Here is a 24,406-nt window from a genome sequence, read left to right on the forward strand (position 1 = left end):
CCATTCCCTGCATATGCAATAGCCCTCACTTGCTAGGAAAACTGTGATAGACCAACTGAGTTTTGGAATAGGGGAACAAGATAATTTTGTGGTTGCATTCCTGCCAAAACTCTGCTACCAAATAGAAATGTCTAGAGAAGACGGTACTCCAATACTGACTTGCTTTCTCGTAAGCCCTTTTGGAAAAGACTACAGTGTTGGTTGTGCCTGTATGCAACAGCTGTATCATTTTTTAGGTTATGTGATTGATTATATCCAGGCATGCTTCCCAGTCTTCTAGCTCGCTTCTTTGAGACGTTGCTCCTGTTGTCCTATCAGCAGTACATGGTTCCATAAGCCAAAACTAGGGATGGTTTTGATTTTGGAAAACCTCATTAATCAAATATGAGCTTTGCAATAACAGGAACAGTTTGAACCAGGCTTCTCTGTATCTGAGCACCCTCTCAATCCTGTGCTTGTGTAAGTGATTCTGTTTTCGTAGTTTCTAATAGTTACTTAAATCCAAAGGACAGGCAAAGCAGTGACATGATCTCACAGCAGTTTGTCACCTTCTGCTTTCTTGAGCCCGTACCAGAATATGGGCCATGGAAAGGCTGCCGTGTGCAGCTGCCACTTTGACTTTGGCATGGAGACTTATAGCGCAATTTCATTTCCATTGTCACAGCTAATCCAGTATAAATCAGGCATCACCGGAGTGTTTGAAAATATCTATTTTAAGTAAATGCTTTAATAATTACGGAGAATGCTTTAATGATATCCCTAGCTGATAATCTTTTCTTTTGAATAGTTCCAGATGTCTGAGCACAAATAATCAAGAGTTAAGAAATTGGAAAAACAAAACCAAACGATTTATCCTTCCCTCTCAGATGATATTATTTTTCTAACTGGCTTCTGTACTTTAATTTGAAGCAAATACAAGCTTATTTCACCCCATATTTTTTCTCGAGTCATCTTGTAAACTCATATCTAAATCCTGAACTTCTTATTGTTTTTTGTGTTAAGTAGTTCACTATGGTGGTAAGGAACAGCCCATCGGAATCTACTTTTCTTTTTTTTTTTTTTTTTTTTTTTCCCTCCCTCCCTGTGCTCAACAAGTATCAGGATGCAAAACTGTAACTGAAGTTTACTTTCTTCCTAGTCTGAACGCAGCCAATTTTCTGTGTTGATTTACTAGAGTTTGTAGCACTGACGGTAAGTGCAAAAAGGAACCCTGGACTTCCCTCCTGAAGTTCAACAGGACTCAAACTGTTCATGTCACTGGGAGCAAGAGCAACACTGGTGGCTTTGCAAATCGGATCTTTTCCAGATACTTGTATCTTTGAAAAAGTTTGGCTACTCGTCAGGAGCGCATGTGTTTCTGTATGAGGCAGATGTGATTATAACTAGCTCTATTCCTCGCTGCAGCCGGGGTGATCAGATCCTGGAGGCGGATTCGGTGAGCCTGCGGCACGCGGCGCTGAGCGAAGCCTACGCCATTCTGAGCGAGTGCGGTCCGGGTCCGGTCAGCCTTATCATTAGCCGGCACCCTAACCCGAAGGTGAGGAGGGAACGTGTCGGGGTGCCGACGTGGCGTTGTCACCTTGCGCTGTAATTTGCAGTTTGCTGTCTGAAAAGCAGCAAGTGAGGAATATTGGAGCTTTCTCTCTGCAGCCTGTGTTGTGCAAGAAGCCAGGCTGAAGGCTTGTAATGATGCCTTCCAGTTTACAAGTTGTAGCAATGTTAGAGCTTCCTTGCTGCTTTTCACTTAGTCACCCGTTGAGCAAATGCAATTTTCCTGGAACTGCTTGGTTGAAGTGTTCCAGTCGTTCCTCATACCTGGACCAGGAGGCAATGCGTGTACGGCGTATGTCCTCTTTCTGCTTAAGGTTGTGTGGTAGTTAGTCTGTGTTTGAGTGGAATATAATTTGGAATTATATGGAAATCTGGCATCATCAGATTGAATTTATCAGCTATAGTAAAGTGATATGGATACTGTTTTTTAAAAAAGTAAAATCTATCCAAGGATCAAAGTTTTCCTTTAGGAGCCAGAAAAAGAGAATCTGGAATGTGCTGCTACTGAGAAACTGTACAAGGGTAATTTGAAAATAAGAAATAAGCCTGTGTTTACAAAACAAGTGATCATTTTCAAGTAATTTAAAAAAAATGATGATAGAAGATCAAACCTGTTTAACCAAGCTATAAGGAATAATAACTTCTTTTATTTCAGTATTTCAAAGAATTTCATGAGTGTACAGAACCTTCCTGTTTAAACAGGAATGAAGCTGTAAAAATATTTGCGTTAGGGAGTCCAGAGAGCTCTGACTTTTGAACTTCTAACTACAAATAGGGGCCTTTAGAAGAAGCCTGAGTTCCCCCTAGACATGGATTTATTTTGTAATTAATTGTATATTTTCTGCTAAATCAAATATACAACAATAGGCAAATTGACCCCTACTGCCCAGACTTTATTATCATTGCTATAAAGTTTTGTGATGCAAAAAGAAAGAGGCTGTGGCTGGGTTGGTTGAAGGTGAGCATGGGAGGGGGTAAGAGCTGGGGCTACAGCTGATGCAATTGGTCACGTTTGCAAAGCCTACCCGAGGAGCGGGATTTGGGGTGAGGAGCCCCGGGAGACCATGCACCCTGGGGCTGCCGCCCCTGTCCCGGGGCCACCACTGCTCCCCCAGGGCCAGGGGTGCTGGGCCCTACCTGCTGATCCACTCGGCGTGAGGAGAAACTGCGATGCCTGGCTTAAATCAGTTGCTCACTATTACTCAGTAACAGAGGGAACCTATTAAATGGATCCCATTACAGTTTTCCAGAAGTGATATTTAAAATGACAACTCATCCTTTGCCAAAGAGTGCTGTGTTAAGGCTAAAAGTTTAGCTGGAGGAACCCAAAAACTTCCCCGCGCCCTCAGCCAGACAATATTGAATCCACAGTCCCCTCGAGTTGGATCTCTGAAGGAACGCCCATGTGAGGACCAACGTTTATCCTATGTCACTGTCACCCTTTCTCTGACAGTGCTGGAAGATCTACAGAATTTCTTTTACTGTTCTTTTGTGGCTGCAAATAATACCCTGGGCTGCAGATTGTAGTTAAGAATTAGCTTAGAAGAATTCCCCTGGAAGCAGTTTGATCAGCGTCATGCCGAAAAGCAGAATTGTTAGAGCTTGCAGGAGGGTGGATTTGTGTTGCTTTGAACTCAACGGCGGTCTAACAGGCTGCACCTTCACCCTGTACATCCGTCTTCTCCATAGTGCTGCCATGTGCTCCACGCCGAGTTTCGCGCTCAGGACATCAAGGTCCTGGAGCGTACACTGTGGGAATATGCTTGATCCATGTCCTTGGAGGACTCTGTGCCCTGAGAGCCAGGAGACTCTGAGTTTTCTCTAAGGTCACGCCACAAGCGGAAAACAGAAAGTTTCTACAGAGGTTCATGGTGTTTTAGACATTTTTATACTTAAATCTCTCATTTCATGACACACAAGGTCCACGGTATGTTTTGGTGCTGAATATATTCAATTAGGTATTTTCATGTGCTTCCAAGAGAAATACCACACAATTTTCTTTCTTCTTGTTATTCTGAGTGAATGTGGCATTTAAACTATGCTGAAACTGCTGAGTTTGCTTAGGAATCTTCCAAATCTTCATGGTTCAGAAAGATTCAAGTTTCTCATCTCTCTTTATGCTTAATTTTAATTAATGTAAAGCAATGTGTATAGAAATTACTTTAGACAGAACTCCTTTGCTTTCTGTTTTTAAATACATACTCCTGCAGACTAACTGTTTCTGTTCTAACATTACATGGAGTTTTCTAGTAATAAGAATGAAGTGCACTGCAGTAATTCAGGACATAATTAGCATATTTCAAGTATTGTGGACCAGTATTATTCTTAAATCGAAGAAGACATTAAATATCGATTACTGATTTAGTTTTCTAAAGAAAGTGAGGAGAAATGAAAATTAAAAAGGCAGCTAATATCTCAGGAAGTCTAGCTTTCTTCCGGTAGGTTCTTTAAGTGCTGAATGTCTTCTGCTGCTGACGTAGACTTGTACAAAGCAGCCTTTGTCTGTTCTAAAGTAATATTTCTCAATAAATCAATGTACAGTGTTTAATCGAGTTAAAACTGTGCCATAATGGCTTCATTTGATTTCTTTAACCCGGTGCAGTTTTATTTGGTTACGTAATGTGGCACTTGGACGTTGTCTTCGTGAAGGCGGCTGGTTTCTGCTTGCTGATTTTTGCAGAGGAGTGGCATGGAAGGACTCTGAGTCAGAGGCTAGAACCTAGGAGCGCTCAGCTAGCTCCTGTTTGCTGAGGCTTTAATATAGGAACATATCTGAAGTGAATCATGTATTTGTAGTAATAAGTTGTCAGACTTACCTTCACTGCTTCTACTCAATACTGATCTCTTGTCTTCTACTAAACCTTAGGTTTCTGAGCAGGAGATGGATGAAGCAATAGCACGCACTACTCATCGAGAGAGCAAGGACACCAGCTCCACTCATGGTGCAGGTAACAGCATGTTCTTTCCTAATATTTGCCCTTTTTCAGGTGTGTGAATGTTTAAGGATGTGTTAATGGGTTCCTCACCATCAATATTTTGAGGGCTCTCAAATTGAGCAGTTTGGAGGATGTGATTGCTCTGCTCACCGCAAAACTCTCAGCAAAAAAATACTGCTTCACATGGATCAACTCTGTAGGTCATGTTACTTGCTTTGGATTTCACTAGCCAGGCTGCCATAATCTAAAAGGTGGGGTGCCAGGAGGAGGTTACTCTATTTTCTGTTTGGGATTTCCCTATCTGTCCAGATAGGGAAAGGATGAGAAGCGTCAGCTCCATCCATCACATTTATCTATATAGGTGACAAAAAAAAATGGTGCAGCCATTCGAAGGAGTCTAGGTATCACATACTGGACTATGTGTTTTAACTCTGTCTTAAGAGGTCACATCAAAATGCTGTGCTCTGGCAGATGCTTGATAGTTTTGAACATCAGTGGTAGCATTTCCTGAAATGTTATAGATCAAAGCAAACCCTTGGTAATGGCAGAATGACCTGTGAGAGGATTCTAAGATTTTAATGTATTAGATTTGTAATTATCCTTCATATATCAGCAACAGCTAGGATCTTTCTGCAGTAGACCTTGCCGTTGGCCACTGATTTGTCTTCTGCAGTTGCACCTCATTAGCAGTGTGCTCCACTGGGTGAGGGAGACTCTTCTGTTTGTCTCCTCTTCATAACTCTGTCCTGTACCTGGCTGGTGTAATGGACTTCTGTGATAACTTTTTACCTGAAATGAGGGAGAGCTTGTGAGATGCTAAGTAAATCTCTCTTTATGTAAACAGTTCAGATAATAAGTGGGAATAAGCGCAGTCCCCAGCTCAGATGGTAAATGAGGAGCTTGTTTGGATATGTGGACCACTGTTAAAACTTTTGGCATTTAACTGAACTGTGTTTACCAGGAGCTACACAAAAAAGCACCTCACCTAGTGTGAAAACCAAACAAGGAGAGACCTCATCTTCCCTCAGCTGGACTATGAAACGCTTCCTGGAGCCAGCTAGCCGGGTAAAACACTTAAATGCAATAAAAACAACTCTGCTTCAAATTCAGCTCTTACCCAAGGATTAAATTGTTCAAAACCAAACCTCTCTGCTCCTCCCCTGTCACGTGTGCTCTGGAAAGGGGTTTGTTTCTTAAGCTGCACGTTTGAATTGTGGTAGTAGGGTAGAAAAGATGAGATGGCAGAAGAGACCAACGCTGTGGGCAAGTTGAGCGCTTGCTCTCTGTACATAACCACTGTAGGGGGGGAAGTCTCTGCTTTTCCTGGGAAAGCCAAAGAAATCCTATGAGCTGTGTCCAGTAGTACAAATCCTTCCCTTCTCTCAGTGAAGAAGGTATGCAAAGAGAATTATGGAAATGAATGGTTTCATCCCTTGCTCCTAGGGGGATTTGACAAATATATATATACACACATATATATATTTGCTAAAAATGTATTGATGCACTGTATTTCAGCAATCTGCATTTGACCAATTAGCCCTCAGTAGACTGTGAATTCCTCTGTGTTTTAAATTTTATTAAACTTACTTCATTGACAAGGGTGAGGTGAGTGGGGTTATTAGTGCTTGTGTGCAGATAGGGGAGTTGCGCAGAAATGACCGCCTGTAACTGGTTCCACTTATCTTCAGCAGGGATCCGTCAGTTCGGAGGCAGAACTTTCCCAGTACTTCTCGCACGATGGCCCGAGCCAGCTGTCGTTCTCTGACGCTGTAACTGGCTCCTGCGATGAAGAGCAGCTCCGTCAGAAGAGCAGGAACAGTTTGTTGGATGACAGCTCTCTTCCTCCCGGTAACCTGAGAAAGCGATGGAAATCTGGTCATTTGTCTGATGTGGGGGTGGTCACTGAGCTCTGGTTTGCTCTGCTGAAAAGACCGAGTGAATCCTTTGTTGGTAGGACAATGTCTGCCAGCACGGTGCAGACCGGTGCTGCTCGTACGAAGTTTTGGAAAGCGGATGGGGTTTACATCAGTACATATAAATGCCTGCTTCCGTAGTAGCTTGTCCAAATTGCTGCTCTGATTACATGAGAATGACCTTATTCAGTTGCTCTGGCTGAAACTAGATTGACAACATTATAGTCTTTTTCAAATTGCTCGTGATCATCTGATTGATTATATTTAAATGAAAGTGTTTTTACCAGCTTCAAATACACAGCTTTATAATACCACATGTAGCGGTGTAAAACCAATCAAATGTTCAATTTGACATCAGATATTTTGCATATGTATCTTTCTCCCCATAGTAATTGGCTGAAAGAATCCTATATTCTCCTTACTGACATGCACCTGATTTCAAATTCAAGGGGTATTATATTTATTCTCCTTTTCTTGTGCTTCTCAAGTGATGTCTTTGTCTAACACTTACTTTTCTCTGAAAATTCATTATTTAATGCTGAAAAGCATTTTTATTTGAAAAGCTTTCTACAAAACCTGCAGTCCTTTCTATGAAGGCTGTGAAAAGGGTTCTTAGACTAATTAGTCTTCAGTTTGAAACTGAATGTTGTGTGCTTGTGTTTTTGTTTCTCACTCACTGTAAATTGTTTCAGGCAGCCCTGTGCATAGATTTAAACAAGATTTGAAAAAAAAATCAGTTGTTTAAAGCAAAATACACATGTGTATGTGCATCCCTTTTTTTCTTTGAGTCATAGTCATAATTTAAAAATGGACTGAAAACAAAACCAGATGTGCCATGAACTGATTTCAGGAAGCACCGGTAAATTGTGGAGCCATCTGTCATCTCTTGCTGCATATTGTAGTTATAACTTAGAAGGAGGACATGAAAAACCTACTTCTTGCTTTACAAGGGGAGGTTAGGCTTCTTCTTCAAACAAAACTGCACGTCCTCTGCTGCAGTGGGATGCATGATATTAAAAATCACAAATAAATACCATTAAGATATAATACTCTTTTTCTAGCTAGAGAAGCAGGAGTGGCAAAAGCAAATGGTCCAGCTTCTCCAAGCAGCGGGAGGTCATCTGGTGTGCACAACAGACACGGGGATTCTGTCCGGCCGGGCATCCTCAGCGACAGCCCCAAGTCTGCCCGCAGCCCCTTCCATCGGCAGCGAAGGGTCGTTTTCTACGACGGCGACGTTAGCGATGACGACGAAAGCTCCCACTTGCAGAGAGGCCAGAGGGCCAAGAGCCAGGAGGACTCCGGCCTTGTCATTACAACCTCGTGCGTAGAAATCGATGGCGAGAGCCAGGATGGCGAATCCCCCCGATATATTGGCACACAGACATCTTCCCCCCACTTCAGCCGCGCTGCAGAGTCTGCAGACGGTGCGCTGGAGCAAGCAGACTCTCCGTTCTTCCCGATCATAGCGTTTGATTACTCAAGCGTGCCCGAGGTTCGTCTCGGCAGCCTGAGTCTGAAGGAGCTCCGGGAAGCGCACCTTGAATCTAAGAGATCTCCAAAACTGGAGCACCGAGCTGTCACAAGAGTGAAAAGCATGATGAGCACCGAGTGCCGAAGCCTTCAGAGGCAGAAGACGGAGGAGCATGCTTCTTACAGCAAGCCCATTGCGAGGACACTCCCTCACAGCAAAAAGGCCGAGGTGCCCGACAGCGCCGGGCAGGGCCAGGGTGAAATAGTCACTCTGGTTCGCAACGAGCACGAGTCTTTTGGCCTAGATCTGGAAATCCAGGCCATGCCCTTAAAGGTGGTCGTCACGGGGCTGCGGCCAGGTGGAGCAGCTGAAAGGGTAACTTTTTAACTGCTTGCTTTGCTTTGCTTTTGCTTTGCAGGGATTATATTTGTTAAGCAAGCGATCTAGAGAGTAAGAGCAAGGGAGATTTTGTCTCTGCTGGGCACAGTGTCCCACCCCCGGTCATTCTAAAACTACTGCTAAAGTGAAGAGTTTTTGATTCAGAAGTGCCCCCTTACTGATTCAAAGCTGAAAAAGTCAAGAAGCAAATATACTAGTATAGATTCATCCATATTTACAGTTACAGTTTTAGGGAGATGCTGTTCTTGGATTTACTATCTTTTTACTAGAAATTAGAAAGAACAGTAAAAAAAGAAAGAAAAAGTGGCAAAAATGCTCGTTAAGAGATGAGCTGTGTTGCAACCTAGTATGCGCATGCTTTAAATCCTGCTCTGTTATTTTATCTGCACGTATTTCTGTATTCTATAAATCTGATGCCGGGGGCCCAAAGCTGGCTATGTTTGCCAGGGGGTGGTGGTGCCAGGAAGGCATTGCTCGTCTGCCCCTCTCACATGTACACCTTGCAACCTGGATACTTGCTTCATGCTGGACGTGGGATTGCTAACCTTGATGCAGCTGTGCAGATACAGGGTATTCTGGTGCACAGAGCTGGATGCAGCATTTTTAGCCCGGTTAGAGGCGTAAAGAGGGGATATGTTTTAGCAGTTTGAATTGGGCTGTGAGAGTTGGGGTGCTGTTCCTGCCCCTCTGATTTATCTGAGAAATGCATTTAGCTTTGTACCACAAGGGCTCAGTCCCTGTCCATTTTATAGTCATTTAGGAGAGTCTGGTTGATCCAATAGGAGACAGCAACTGGGGATGTGATTCTTATGCAAAAATGGTAGATAGTGGTCCTACAGGGAATCCTGAAGAAACTGTGTCTGATCCAGCCAAATTCCTTTAAATGCAGGGAGTTGTGTCCTCCATCCTCATGTCGGTCTCTCAGGAAACCCAGCAGCTCTTTTGACCTTCCAGTTTGAGATTGATCATGAATTTCGCTCCTGTCAAAGCACAGTCTACTCTCTATTTATGTGCTGGCAAACTGACGGCCATGGTACCTGTGCTCTGCAGTGGTGTGAAATAGGAGATGTCTCTCCTACGCTATTAATTGCTTCCCTGCAGTCTTTGCTTCTGTGGGAATGCTTCTGAGGTGTACTTAAAATTTCCTTGTATTTGTCATTGCATCAGGGATCAATGGGCAAGATGGCTGTGGGAGATGAGATTACCACTATCAACAGTATCCCCGTCAATAAGATGACTTACGAGGAAATCTGCTTGCTCATGCAGTGTCTTCCCACATCTGTAACCCTGGAGATCCAGAAAGCAGCATCAGGTGAAAGGAAGTTTGCTTTCATGCCATTTATTTTGAGTTCCAGTGTCTGTGTTGATCAGTCAGGCCGAGTGCTTCATCGCTGAACCAGGCTTCAGGCTTCTCCCTAGCACCATGGTGAGGGATGGAAATCTAATCCTGTGTGAAGTGCTCAAGCTCCCATTTATAGTACATCCCTCCTGTCAGAGTGTGCACGGGTCTGAGTCATCTCCTGCAGACCTGGAGTTAACTCAGCAGCAATGATGCACTGGCAGCCAATTTTATTGCTGTGCTTGTTCCGTAAATATTTTGACCCTATAATCACATCTGTCTCTTTTAAAAGCTGAAGCTTAAGTTGGATTTTATTATCTTATTGTGTGTTCACAAAAATTGTGTGTTCTTTTTCCTTCCCTTTCATGAGTGGAAATTGTCTAATGTGCAAAAAGGAGAAGCAGAAAACCCAAGAACTGGAATCTTATCAAAATGTTTGCATGTTTCTTAAAAAAAAATCTCATTTAAATTGGAACTTTGGTGCCTGTTTTGTTCCTTGCTGAGGTTGATTTATGCTGCTACAGCAATATTATTCATATCCACAGATTGTACAAATTACGTGGTCTGGAAATGAGTGTTTGAAAAAGAAAGCACACTTTTCAAATGCAGAAAGAACATAATATTTTGCTTCCTTCTGGCTTATGATCTTCTTTGCATACCTATTAATACCTGGGAGCCAGAATTACTTCCAGATGCTTCAGTTCCGGTTGTTCTTTAAGGAATTCCTGGCAGGGCAGAGTCAGTTCCCATTTCCTTAGATTACTGTGACTTTTGTAGACTCTAGCACTGGGGTAGGTGCAGATTGGTGCTACTTTGTTGGGCACCTCTCCTGCTCTCCCCTTCCCTTTGCCCTGCCTCACTGGTGGAGATGAGGATCTCCTCAACGTGTGATTCAGCCTGCTGAAGCAAGGCAGTACTTCAGGTGCTAACCAGGTTGAATGTCCCAGAAGCAGTGAAGGAAGGCGCAAGCAGATGTTTGGGGTGAACCTGCAGGAATCAAAGAGCTGGAAAAATGAGTGAGTTGGAATGCATTTGAGTGCGGTGGTGACAGGGAGGTCAGTAGGTTGCCCAGGACTGGGTTAAACATGTACTGGAAGTGAGGAAAGCTCTGTGCCAGAAATCCTCTAAAGTCCTTATGCTTAATGCACAGCCCTTATGTGGGTATTACATCGCCCATGTGTGTCACATTAAACACGTGCAGAAGTGCCTAGAGGATCAGAGTTAAGGTATTTATGCACAGCTCATCAGTCTGTTATCTGTTCACCTTTGGTTGCTCTGCCAGGGCTTTGCGTCCTCTGTGCAATCTGCTGAAGGCATCTTCGATCAAAAAAGCAATGAGAAATGATACTGCTCAGCCTGACTTTACTGCATACTGATACTTTGGTACTGGCTGCTTGGCTGTTTAAATCTCAAAGATGAGAATTAAACAGATTGTGACTACCTACCCAGAATAGATTGCTCCCTCGTGTGTGCCACTCAAATACACAAGGTTATGATTAACTGGAGTTGTTGTAAACATCATTACAGAAGAGGAGGAGTGCAGAGCAAAAGGAAAACATCTAGGCTGAATATGTGGGTGTCTGTTTTTGTAATAAAACCTGGTGTTTTGTATATCACTTTCTGTATCTGACAGGATTTTATATTCATGGAGGGTTTTTTTGTTTGTTTGTTTTTAAATCTTGATGCAGCTGTCAGCAGATTTACCAACCTTATCCTGACTCCAGGGCTAGATGGTCAAAATCAAACTGATCTCAGCAACCTCCTTGTGGCTGAAGAAGAGAGCTGTGAGAAGCGAGGAGGAGCCTGTTTGCAGAATGATGGTCCAGGCTGTGCAGCGGAGAGACCAACACTGCCACCTCATGCTAAGAACAAAGATGTACAAACAGGCGCCCCAAGAGGCGCTGAGGACAGCGCTGCCATCCCTGTCACCAACATCGATGACTTGCTCGGCCAGGTGAGCGCCCCAGAGGGCGGAGGTTCACGGACCCCGTCGCGAGCGGAAAGCCCCCTCCGAGAGGAGTACACCACGATGTGCTGCTGTGGGACTGACGAAGGCTGTCCTGGCTCCGAGCCACGGCCAGCGAAGAAGGAGCTGCTGGAAAAAACTGTGAATTGTGCAGCTAACACACAAGGGGTTTTGGGGCTGTCTGCGTTAGACTCCATTAACCCAGGCAAACTTTTTACTGTGAATAAAAACTCTTTAAATAACTATTCTAGGAATTTTAGCAGTTTAAGTGAGGACGAGTTGCCTGCGACAAACTCTCTGGAAGGTAAGAGAAGTGACCCGTTGCCAAAGTCTATGTATGGGGCCGCAGAGGATTCTCACTCGGACACGGAGTCTGTCACGGAAACCTTTGACGCTGCTAGTGACGTGTTGCTCATGCCCTGTGCTGCTGCTAATGCCCCTGCAGACTGTGCTATAACAGAGTCGGATGAGGAGCAAATCGAGATTTGTTGCACAAATAACGAGCCGCAGAAGCCTGCTCAGGAGCAGCTTCTTCCATCTGTGACAAGCTTATCCCCTCTGTCCTCCCCGAATCCTTACAGCAGTGGAGTTTTGCAGACTGAGGACCGCACAATGTGCGGGTCGTTGGAGATGAGCATTAACAAACTAGAACTGGAAGATCGGACTGGTTCCACCCCAGGTGCCTCACAGCATTTAGATGTCTCCTCTGCATCCCTCTCTTCTCCTTCCTCAGTTTTCCTGCCAGAAGAAGACACCCTAAAAAATTCAGTAGGTATCCCTGAAGTTTACTCTTTGTATAACAATTGTGCCTTAAGTGCAGAAGAACATAAGGGTTTGGGCAGCGGTGGTGGACATATGAAATGCTGTGAATCCCTTGAAGAGGAAAGGTCTCTGCACTGCAAAAAGGTGAACTGTTGCTCTGCTGGAAATGTGAATGGCTTGGAGAGCAACTTGCTGGAGAAAGAGGAATATTATGATGAACAAAGATCCACATTTGAAAGTGAAACAGTTGCTGATGACTGTAATCACACCATTAGTTATTGCTTAGCAAAGAAAGAAACCGACAGTTTGTCCAACTTGTCTAAAACAGACTGCAGTCATGGGAATGCATCATCACAAAGAGCAATATCACTCAGGTCTCCCTTTCCCACTAGATCTAAAGATCCAAAGGCTAATGACTTGCCAGGGAAAAATGAGAAAATTAACTCTGTGACTTCAGGAAGGACTTCAAATGCAAAAATCCAAAGCTCAGGCATAAATCACTGCAAAGGAGCTGCAGTACCGCACAGCCCATCCTCACAGAAAAAATCCTGTCAGGAGTCTAAGGCACAAACAGCACAAAAAAATGTAATGGAAACCCTTTTAAATAACCAGAAGGCCAAAGCAGGACCAAAGCTCAAGGGCTTCAGTATCAAAAGCAAAACAAAGGCAAATTCAGACTCTTCTGGGATTAATTCTACCAAAGTCAACGGGGCTGATCAGAGAAGGCCTTCTGTTTCTCCACAGCTGTCCCCTAAGCTCCAAGGGAAAAAAGCACCATCGTCCCGTAACTTACCTACAAATGCAGATCCTGGCAAGAGTGTTTCAGCAGTCTCAAAGACTCTGAGGTCAGAGCTAGAAAATAAACCATCTTTGGTCATTTCTGAAGAATCCCTCCTGCCTTTCCTGAATGGCACTAGCAGCCCGGTAGAGAGCAGTGAAATGAAATGTGGTGGCTATGGGGAGCTAACGGATCAGCAGCAGGGATGGGGAAAGCAAAAAGAAAAGCAAGGTTTTGCGCAAACTGAGGTGTATCAGGGTAAGGCCCTTAAGGTGGATGATTTTAGAGCCAGGGACAGTCAGCCCAATGCAGCTTCATCCCCTAAAGGGATACCAAAAGTTGAATATGTGAGAGGGAGAACTGAGAATCCGGGAACAGGCCTGAACTCAATCAAGAGCGTCAATAATGAAGATGACCTTAAGCAATTAGATCTGCAGAACGCAGGAACATCTGCTAGAAACTCCTCCTCTTTGAGGTCTCCTCCAGTTCAACAGGAGCAGCCAGAAGGACAGGAGATTCAACGCACTTTCATTGAAGTGAGGCTCTCCTCTTCCTCCTCATCTTCCTCCTCTTCCTCCTCTGCTTCTTCCTCACCAGCACCATTTCTGCAGCTGCCATTGATGGAGAAAACAGAAGAGGCAAACACAGAAGTGCCTCAATTGACGGAGGAGATGAAAGCCACACAGTATATTTCTAAAGTGGATGTCACTGGAGATAGAAATCTCTGTGGCTTGTCAAAACCTGTGACAAGGACTTACTCAGTGCCAGCCCAGTTGTCAGGGCACTTGAGAGAGGATTACAATGGTGCAGACATTTCACCTCAGGCTGTGCATTGCCCTCAGAGCCATGGTGCAGATGAGAAATCCCCCCATTCAGAGACGGGAATGTTAAAGATGGTCCATCTCAATCTTCTGAATGGCCAGGGTGGGAAGGAGCAGGCATGCGCTTCCAAAAGTATCCAAAAGGTGCCTGGTGACTCGCCTTTAGCCAGTGACGTTAGCTATCCCGCCACTGATAAGCTAAGAAATTTAAGGAGAAATTACTATTATTATGAACTGAACTGGCCACATGAACCTACCTCATCTTTCTCCGTGAAACAGAGAATCAAATCCTTTGAAAATCTGGCGAATTTTGATAGGCCTGTTGTTAAGGCTATAGATATTCACTCAGCCTCTAAAACACCTCTTGGCAGAAGATCATGCAATGGGATAGGCGCTGGAGCTGCAACCAGCCCAACCGAGGCGTCACGGGCGCTGAGACGAAGCTTAAGCTCCTATGGCAGCAGTCCGAGTCAGGACAACGCTCCAGCATCGCTGCAGCTGATGAAGTCATCCATGAGTGTAGACTTGTCACACGCGGTGAAGAATTCAGCTGAGGGCACCAAAGAGGCAGGTAAATCGGGGAAGGAAAGCGCTTTGGGAGACCTGGCTGCCTTACCGCCCTCGGTGTCGCAGGTCCGACGGAACCGGAGTCACGGCCGGCAGCTGCTGTCGCGCTCCAAGCTTCGGGAGCTAAGAGCCCTCAGTATGCCTGACCTGGACAAGCTGTGCAGTGAGGGCTTCTCCGGGGACCCGCAGGCCGGTTATTTCAGAACAGAGCTGGAAATCACACCTAGGAGGTCACTCGGTTTGCTCGCAGAGAGCAATGCCAACTTGAGTGCATCTTCTGCCCTCTCCAACCTTGCAAGTGGGACTAGAGTGAGCTCAAAAGGGAGCAGTCCTTGGAACAGTGGCTCGGGAACACCAGGGTCAGCTTCGGAGGATGACGCTGCATTTGACAGCTCTCCGGATGGGAAACCTTCAGAAAAAAGCTGGTCAGTCAGGTTAGTTTAAGACTCTTCTAATATTATTTCCATTAGCAAAACAGACCTTCTGAAGTGTTTCTTCTTCATCCCCGCAAGGCTCTTCTGAGGCAAAACTTTCCAGTTGCTTTGGACTTGCTCCAAAGCACATTTCAGTGGAAAGGCTTTGGCCCAAGTTCATATTTAACTAAAAACTTGGATGAAGTTATTTGTGGTCTTTGTCTTTCAAAGCTGCTATGCTGTTGTCTGGTGGTGGCTGCGCTTCAGTATGGGATGAAATATGTTATGCTGGCAGGGTCAGGCTCTTTTTCTGTGTCCCCCCCTTACTGTTTGTAGTCTGGTTTTTGGTTATGTAACAGTAGCAATTACTGTCTCCTGCCCACCTCTGCTGGGGAGATTGCCCAGCATTTGCTGTCAGTGCAGCCTCTGATGACAGATGAGTTTGTTTTCCTGCCAGAAACAGTTCTCAAAAGTAGCTGTCGCTTTGTTGTTGTTAATGTGTCTTGCTAAAATTATTGGGAAAGGAGTGGAGAAGCAGAAGAGTGATTTTCGGGATTATTTCTGAATTGTCTTTTTTTTTTCTTCCCATTCTGCTACCCCAATATATATCATTTATTACGTGTTTTCAAGATTTATGCTTGCTAATGACCTGGCACTCCGTCACTTGTTGTAGTGCCAGTTATAGTGTATACTTGAAACATCTCTCTACACATTCTAGAAATATAAAGCTGTCTGTTATATATATATATATATATTTTATATTCACTTTAGCTTGGATCAGATGCTAGTCTCAAGCCTGGACCAGCAAAAATTACAGTCTGTTTTGTCATCACTAACTCCAAAACGTGATGTTGCCACAATGCTCCAAGAAGTCAAAGCACAAGTAAAGGTAATAACTAAAAGATAAAACTAAAGTATGGGCAATAATTTTACTTTCTTTTCATGACAGATAAAATCTCCTCAAGACAATTTCAGAACTCTTCCAATGTTCCCCTGGGAGATAGTTTTTCTTCTGCTGTTTCTACAATGGCTGCTATAAACCCATGGCATATTTGGATGGCTTTTGTATAAGAAAGCTTATAGTTTGTCCAGCATGTGATAAATAGACCAGTTTTAAGTGCAGAAGTATGTCTCCATTTTAGTTATTATTACAGCTGAGAAACTCTTGAGTTGGCCAGGAACTGCACGTCAGATCATAACTTTCCACCAACCATCTGGGTCAGGCCCACCTTCCTCACGAGCAGAGGAAATTCTGCTCCTCTCTGGCTTGTAAAGCGCTCGCCTTTCACTAGCAGTAAGGTCACAGGAATTGAATTAGTCGTCTTTAATGCTGAAATGGTGGTGGGTGGGAAATGCCAGAAAGCGTGGCTACTGGAGTGTTTGTAGGAGACCCCTGTGCCCTCTTTGCTCTGTCCTGTATGTAGGAAGTAATCATTGGGTCGAGGTAACCTGCTTCGTTATTCAAGTGTTTAAAGAAGACCTCCTAAGTGAAATGATTGCGCTTTTCCTTCTCTGCCCTGCTTGCGTTTGTGTGTTTGGGATGTGTCCACATTCTTTTTAAATCCGAAGTTGATACAATAATGATGGTGCTGGAAGGGAAACTGCCATCTGGTCTGCATAACTGCTGGTGGAGCCGTATTTGGAGCGTTGCTGAGTCGTACTCACAAAGGTTGCAATTTCGAATATAAAATGGACTGAGGGGAGCAGGACCTCCCCAAACTACTCAACTTCACCTTCTTCCAGGGACAGCCTAGCTAAAACTTGCAAGTCTCAAGAGCTTGTTGAGCCAGATGAGTTTGGTAATTTTACCAAAAATTTTAGGATTGGGTTTTAGTCCTCGATGAAAGTAATTAAGTGTCCCTTAAAGCATTTTGCATGGGATCTTGGAGAGATTATTTATTCATGCCAGTTTCTAAAACCTAAGAAGTCAAATATTTATAAAACTGAGTATTTTTTGGAATGCACTTCTTGTCTGCATAGTTTCTCATATCCACATTTAAGCCCAGTATGGCACATACACTGGAAAACTTTATGCTCGTCACATGCTGGATTTAAATCTACAATAGGACAGTTCTTCAGAATTATGCAATTGCTGAAAAATGAGATGGACATCTGTGCCTGATTCGGATTAAGAGCTTCCCCTGGGAAGAGTTTGTCATCATCTTTTGATCTGAATAGTGCTGAATTTATTGCTAGCATTCAATAAGCACTAGTAATATAAAAATACGTTTTATTGATTAGACCTCTATGATTGATGATCTTTGGCTAACAGACAAATCAGAGATGCAAGAGATTTGAGCACTTTCTTATTGTGTTGCTCATTTCTTCTGTAACTCTAGGCAAATTCCTTAGATAGAGATTTTAGCAGAGTAACTTGCTGTGCACTGCAGGGAGTTAATTTATACTAGCCTGCCTCATAGAGATATTGTGCAGTTAGGTGTGCTGATTCCTCCCGAAGCTCAGCAGATGGTCGGGATTACTGTAGGCCTTGTAATTCCACGGTGTGACTGATGAAAGCAGTAAGCATCCATCCCTAGACAGGTGTCTGTGACCCATATTACATGTGGTTGGTGAGGACAGAATTTGACAACTGGGAAGTCAGGAAACGTTTGTCATCAGGAGTAGGAAGCAAGTGTTCAGGCTGAGCTGGTGACTGGCCAAGGATACGTGGTCCTCATATAGCCCTCAGAGACGGAGGCCTCTAATTGTTTCTGCAGTGTAAGCAAATTATGTCCTGATACCAAGAGGGTGAAACTGTTCGGAAGAATGTGACCTTTTAAAACAAAAAAAGCTGCTTTAGTAGTTACCTGCCAAAGATGCTAGGATGACTGTCACGCTTAGCACACATGGTTGCAGGGGGCTAGCACAGATAGTTAACTAACTTTACTATTTCTAACCTAACATAAAGCCATTGTCTCTTCAGTACGGGTAGGAAGGGTCCTGACAGCTACGAATGACTGCAGTCTAAAATGTTCAGCCCTGACTGCTCTTCTTTCCCCAAGCACTGATGTGTCGGTGCTTCGGAGCAGTGGCATTGATTTCTGACATTGGCTCTGTGGTATGCAGGGATGCCTTGAACACAGGAAAATCCTCTGGGGCCACTGCTTGGCAAAAGCATGCCCAGTGAGGCCAAGAATTTAATACTAAGCAATAATAGTAATCTGTGGTTCTCTGTGCCTTATGAAATGAAATGGAAAGGCAAGGGCTAAGTTAAAGATGTCAAGTTCAGTGAACTGAATATGTCATTTAATGATAAATATATTAAAAGGATTAAAAGATTCATTCCTAGGGATGTGTCATTAATTTTACTGTTGGCAGTTTCTGGAAATGATTGATGTTGGATGGGATCCCGGGGAAAAGCTGAGACTTGCTTTCTGCTCCCAGCTTCTGATGCTCTGCCACACGTTCGGTTGCTATTCCCTTGCTCCATCAGCTGACTGCTTATAATCCCACTTACGCCGCAAAATGCGGCATCTGTAACAGTGTCTGGTTTGGTCCTAATAACTGTTCAAAAGATGGCACCAGACTTGCTGGACATGAGTGCTTTTCCCTTGTAGCAAATTCTGTATTTTGGCAACATCCCATCACCTCAAAGAAGTCAGCTTCTCACCTCTGTTCTGATCCGGAGCCAAGTACGGCTCCGGTGCGCACCAGTGCCAATCCATTCCCTATGCTGGACACTCCCGTCCGCAAGGGCAGGCTTTAGTCCCGAGGGGTTCAGACTGCTAGTGGGTCATTGCTTTCATGCCCTAAGTGAAAAAGTTCTTCCTGCTGTCCTGTGTTACCCTCCCAAGCTTCAATTCGTAGTCTTCAGCCCTTGTTAGACTGCCTGGCGCTGCTGGGAAGAGGTTAATGCTGTTGTCTTTGTAACTGTTCTTCGAGGGCAGAGGAGAAAGGGGATAACAAAAGTGTCAGTAATTCCCTGTGGAGTACAGTGCTTGGAAGTGAAAGGTGACAGCGGGGGTGCATGGTGCCTCTGAAGCAAGCTACACAGAGAAATGAGAACCATGATGAGCTCTGGGATGGCTCGTGGGGTTGATGCCCTTTGGTGTAAGGAGATCAGTAAGGAGATCATCCTGGAGCAACTCACAAAGCATCGCTTTCCCCAGAGCGAGGAGACTATCTTGGGCCCGGGGAGGATGAGGGAGGAACAGGGCTTTCTGCTGCTGCTTTCCCACCCGTGGGGCTGTGACAAGCCTGTTTGGCCCCCTGTAACGCAGACCTCACTCCCCTGAATTACTGCCTCAGGTGCTCTGACCTGTGGCTTGTATTTGGGGGAGGAATGGGGAAAGTATTCAATTCTGATTGCAAAATGTCCCACAACGGAAAGTTTATTAAAGCCTTTGTAAGCGAGGTTACCCCAGGTATAGGCACCTATCCTAATTTTTACTTTGCTTTCTAGCCCTTGAAGAAATCCCTGCTGCTATCTCAGTTCTCCCATGCTGCTGCTTCTTGAATCTGTAACATGAACAGAAATGTGCTTAACGTCTCAGAGTTTTAAATCTGAGTTGTGTTTTTCACTTGCCATAGCTTTGAGAGTACTGGGAATTTGTCATCTTTGAAAACTCGGTCTTGATTTTTCTTTTTTGTTCTTCCCTCCTTCCCCATCCCCTCTGCCCCCATTTTTCTGCTAGAGCAAAGAAGATGCATACTTTGTAGTCCTCCATAAAGAAGAAGGAGCTGGCCTGGGATTTAGCGTTGCCGGAGGAATAGATCTGGAGCAGAAATCAGTCACAGTGAGTGATGACTGCAAGTCATTTTTTTGCAAAGCTCACTTTAAAGCATGCTGGTGATTAGATCAAGTGCTCGTTTATCAAGACTCACTGCAAGTCATTTGCAGTCATAAAACCGTGCCTCTCAGAGGTGACTGCATACCATCTGCTACTGAAATCAAGGAGAGTGTGTCTGGGTAGTGTAGTTTTTATTATTGGGGATGGATGCCAATTATGTTTTCAAGCTTTAAAAGTGTAACTTGTCTGTTACTGGATAGGATCGGCTGGGTCTACGCTCCAAGGATGCAAATAAAATTCTGCATACAGCTGTAGTGCATGCAGCCTTCTGGGAGAGAATTTAATTTGCAGCCCTTGAAAGTGTATTCTGCGCAGCAAAGTTTTGGAAAGTTTTTGCAAATCCTTAGAGTGACTTTTTCAGATCTCAGCAGGCAGTCTGGATTTCACTTCACAGATTTTTATTGCTGTTATTAAAAATTGTTGGATTTCAGTAAATGAGTTCAGAAAAGCCTTATACATCTTTCTAAACCAAGGGCATTATATCTGCCATTAAATGATTTGGAAAGTAAAAAGTGATACCCAGCAAATGAAACACTATCCAGAAAGGGATCAGTGAGACAGAGAAATCCAAGACAATCAGTGTCCCCTGTGACAGTGTATTTACACGGGATGTGCTTTTAGATTCTGCCTAGAGAGAGAGATGTATGCATCCATTAAATGCTGAGATTAGGAAAAGGGAATGTCCTCGGTCTTCGGGGGCTGCAGGAGCCATTACAGGAATGTTCTGGTTCTTGCTCTTATACATGTTCCTATATTTAACATTAAGCAGCCAGTGAGTTAGAGTATGGTCCCAGGGTGGGGACCAGACTCCACTGGAGCACATCCCTGGAGTGAGAGGGAGCAGAAACCGACTCCTGGCTCCCTGAGTGGGTGGTGAAATAGCTGGAGTGAACACTACACTGAGTTGGGTACACTGATTTGCTGCCTTGAAGCTCTGTCCAGCAGGCCTGGGGCTGTGTGAATGGGTGGCTGAAACCAAGTTCTGGCTGCTAAAACTGCACAGTGCCTGGCTAGACAAGTCTTTAAATACCAAGTCTTGCCCCTTTGGGCAGTTCCTGTCTGTAAATGGCACCTATATGAATCTCATCTGCAGCCAATGGAGTTTACTTGGGGTTTAATTGTTCCACTTAGGGTTTTGCATTTGTTTTTTTTTCACCCTCCCCCTCCCCCCAGAAAAAATCTATTTCAAGGCACTAAATTAGTCTTTTGCATCTGTGCATGTGCTAGTTTACCAACCAAATTGAGATGAACGATTAAATACGTGTTCTGATGTGTAGCTTTGATACATCAGAGCCTTTCTGTGCATGATGTTGTGCATGGCTTAGATGTCTGTGCCTGAAAACAGCGTGTGCACATCATGGTTAATGGGAATTTAGGGAGGGGATGTCACACAGTGCGATGTTGTCCTTGGCGAGTCTGCTGTAGCGTGAATGTCACAGTAACGTATGTGTTGTTGGAAGTATGTTAACCGAAGACCTTTACGGAATTCACTGAAATCGTGGGAGTGGTTTGTGATGGTACCTTCCCTAGCTATCCTTGGTTGCCTTTGGCTCGGAAGTGACCATGCAGTAATGTCATCTCCATCCTCTGCTTTTCCCCCATCCCTGACTGCAGGTCTTACCTGGTCACTTAAGCCGTGACGTTTGGGGCCGCTCACTGGAGCGGGTGCTGCGCGTTACTTGGGCAGTAGGCACGGATCACAAACTCTGCATGGGCTTGAGGTTGAAGCACCCCTAAGACAAAATCTTTCCTGTAGGTCCACAGGGTGTTTTCAAAGGGAGTGGCGTCTCAGGAAGGGACTATTCACCGAGGAGATCTCGTTCTGTCAATCAACGGCAAGTCCCTGGCGAGCTCCGTCCACGGGGACGTCCTGAACGCGCTCCATCAGGCGAGACTGCACAAACACGCGGTCGTTGTCCTCCAGAAGGAAAAAGACAAAGCAAACAATTTCTCCAGACTTGAGATAGCAGCTACTGGCAGAAGATGTGTGGGGTCTGGAAAGGATGTTGCCATGGAAATAGGAACAGGTATGATCTTTGTCCAAGAAGGGCTGGAAGGAATCCCTTGCAGAGCAGACTAAGGGGAAAAAGTCCATGTGTTTTAGATTAAAAGTGTCTGCGTCTTATGCAACTGAAGGGAGCGCATGAAATTACCTTTAACTTTTATTTGTACTCTTTGGAGCCCAAATCCAGATTTGGGTTTTTTTTTAAAAAATATCATAAATAAGCAGAGACTTAGAAGGAGGTTTAGGGCCTAATCCAAATTCTACTGAAGTTAGTGATTGCTTTTCCACGTTCTTTAAGTCCAGGATAAACTCCTTTAAAGTAATAACAGTAGTCAATGCAAGAAAACAAACAAAAAAAGACCCTCAAGCTCTGCCATTTATTATTTGTAGGGACTGAACTTGCTTTTTTTTTAGTAGCAGGTTTTATACTGTTTCTAATAAAAACATAGCAAAAGTTAAGTGGAGCTAAATCAAATCCAAGGCAGCCATCCATCCCATAGGAAACTAGGAATAAATGGTTTAACTGGGTGTCGGTGAAATCGTGAGTAAATTCCTGTTTGGGCACAAGGCAACATTTCAGTGCGAAGGCTGCGCTCAGGGTGTTATAAGTGGATCCCCTGTGCTTTGTAGAACTGAGACACGCATGTAACCCTTCAGTCGGCGCCTGAGCGTTTTGGGCTGCTTTGGGAGGACTCCAGCGGCAGGGTTCAATCCTGCCCTGGCCCCTGCGTCTCCAGGCAGGACCAGGCAGTGGCTGGGGCTCGTTGCCCAGAGATTTGCTACCGCAGGCTGCCACCGACCCATCTTAAACCTCTTCGCTTTAGTCTTTAACCGTTTTTTTTTTTTTTTTTATCATCTTAACGCTTTAACTGGGTTTGATAGCACAGCATTGTAATGCAGCTAAAAATAAACATGGAGTGCTCCATAAATGAACGGACAAGCGTTTCTGTAGTTGTTCCCATGAGTTTAATATATGTAATTACTGCAGAATCCCTTTCTACCCTACGTTTGCACATGCCCTGCAAGTTGGCAAATGCTAAATATCTGTTGGTTGCAGGCACTAGAGGGCAACATTTTCTCATAAATAACATAGAGGAGTGTTATTACCGCTACGTCTCCATCCTGCCAGGCAAAGCTCATCTTCGGATGTTTAGGATAACGGTAGCAATACTTTGTGATAATAAAACTGCGTAATTTTTACATCCATGCAGGACAGAGGATCCTTTCTTTCCCCCAGAATTACAGATTTATTTTCTCCTTAGTAAAATCATAATCTATCCTAGCTACAGCAATGCTGCATTCTACAAACATCATACACTGATACTGGGGAGGCAGCAGGCACCTACTGGTAATTACAATTATGTCCATAGATTTGACACCAGAAACAATTATTTATGCTAGTCTGTGATTACAGCCTTCTCCCCCCACCAAATCCACCCAGGAGGCTGGAATGTATTTATTTAATGTAATGTCTGATTCACTACTGCTATTTAAAAATATCTGGTTCTTGGATAAGCAGGAGGTAACAAGTCAAAGAACATGAAATGTACTCCACTTATTATAATTCTTAAACCCTTTTGTTGATGCTGGTGATCTTTGCTAAGTTCAGCCTTAATGTTGCCCACAGAAAAGCCCTGGCATGTTTCTGTTGAACATGTCAAATCTAAATGTCTCTGGTTGTGATCACGTTTTGCACCATATCCCCCTTACAGCTGCAGTAATGAACATTCGCTTCTAGGAAAGACCGAGTGACAACGTGCTCGAGTTTGAACATGAACTAAGCTGTGAATTGCTTTGTCCCAGCAGCAAAAAAAAAAAAAAAAAAAAAAAAAAAAAACAAAAAACCCCAAACCCACAAGTTGCAATTTACTGCTAACTGAATAACAAGATGCTGTGTGTATTCTCTTGCAGATCCAAACCTGGATATGAATGATGTCGTCTGTGTTGAATTATTGAAAACCTCTGCTGGCTTGGGATTCAGTCTTGATGGTGGGAAAGCTTCGATTGCTGGGGACAGGCCCTTGCTTGTAAAAAGAATATTTAAAGGTACTAGAAACATGCATACACAATAGGTGTTATCTTGCTTTTCCTGTTGTGCCTTGTACAGATGTTTTCATTCTTGGACTCAAAGGTTTTTGAAGTGAGAGAGGATTTTATTGTCTCGTCCATTTATTACTCATTAGCCAAAATGATCATTATAAAAACACTTCTGGGACTGGCGAGGGACCGCATCTACTAGTAAACATTTATGGAAAAATCTGATTTATGAGATATCACGTAGTTCCTTCCTGGGATTGTCTGCTGTTGTGGATACTAAATGTCAGCAGTAATATCATATGTCTCGCTTTGCGAAGCTCGTGTCTTAAAAAAAGCGTAATGCTGATAATGAACATGGTTTCAAAATGCCATTCTGCATTTTATCCAATTTCTATTTTCCCCCTTTTTTTTTCCTGTCTTTTTGTTAATTTTCTTGTTAGATACAACTATCAGCTCTCACCAAGAATACGTGATGTGCGTATTCAAAAACTGCCACTCTTGAATGCTGTGTGGTCAGCAGGTGGTTGAACATGTATGAACTGCGTATAGAAAGGAAACCAATACCGGAACTATTCTGTGATTTTAGTTCTGTTTAGTTGAGGGTGCAGTTTAGTGAAAAATACATTGCTTCTACCGGAAGCTGAAACTCTCCGTG

General features: G+C 44.0%; 1 protein-coding gene across 6 annotated transcripts in view; it reads left to right on the forward strand.

Moving 5' to 3' along the window:
• PDZD2 (PDZ domain containing 2) overlaps positions 1 to 24,406 on the forward strand; it is a 142,615-nt gene that overhangs the window by 113,298 nt on the left and 4,911 nt on the right. For 4 of the 6 annotated variants that reach the window (XM_062599491.1, XM_062599493.1, XM_062599494.1 and 1 more), the window contains 11 exons: positions 1,405 to 1,537; positions 4,418 to 4,499; positions 5,449 to 5,552; positions 6,176 to 6,335; positions 7,462 to 8,249; positions 9,441 to 9,585; positions 11,301 to 14,940; positions 15,691 to 15,808; positions 19,554 to 19,655; positions 21,466 to 21,736; positions 23,626 to 23,760. In XM_062599491.1, the coding sequence (XP_062455475.1) occupies positions 1,405 to 1,537; positions 4,418 to 4,499; positions 5,449 to 5,552; positions 6,176 to 6,335; positions 7,462 to 8,249; positions 9,441 to 9,585; positions 11,301 to 14,940; positions 15,691 to 15,808; positions 19,554 to 19,655; positions 21,466 to 21,736; positions 23,626 to 23,760 (5,678 nt within the window). Of the gene's footprint in view, positions 1 to 1,404; positions 1,538 to 4,417; positions 4,500 to 5,448; positions 5,553 to 6,175; positions 6,336 to 7,461; positions 8,250 to 9,440; positions 9,586 to 11,300; positions 14,941 to 15,690; positions 15,809 to 19,553; positions 19,656 to 21,465; positions 21,737 to 23,625; positions 23,761 to 24,406 lie in introns of those variants that run through there. The other 2 variants (XM_062599492.1, XM_062599495.1) reach the window with 2 other exon arrangements.

This window comes from Rhea pennata, chromosome Z (genome assembly GCF_028389875.1).
Source record: "Rhea pennata isolate bPtePen1 chromosome Z, bPtePen1.pri, whole genome shotgun sequence".
Lineage (NCBI taxonomy): Eukaryota > Metazoa > Chordata > Aves > Rheiformes > Rheidae > Rhea > Rhea pennata.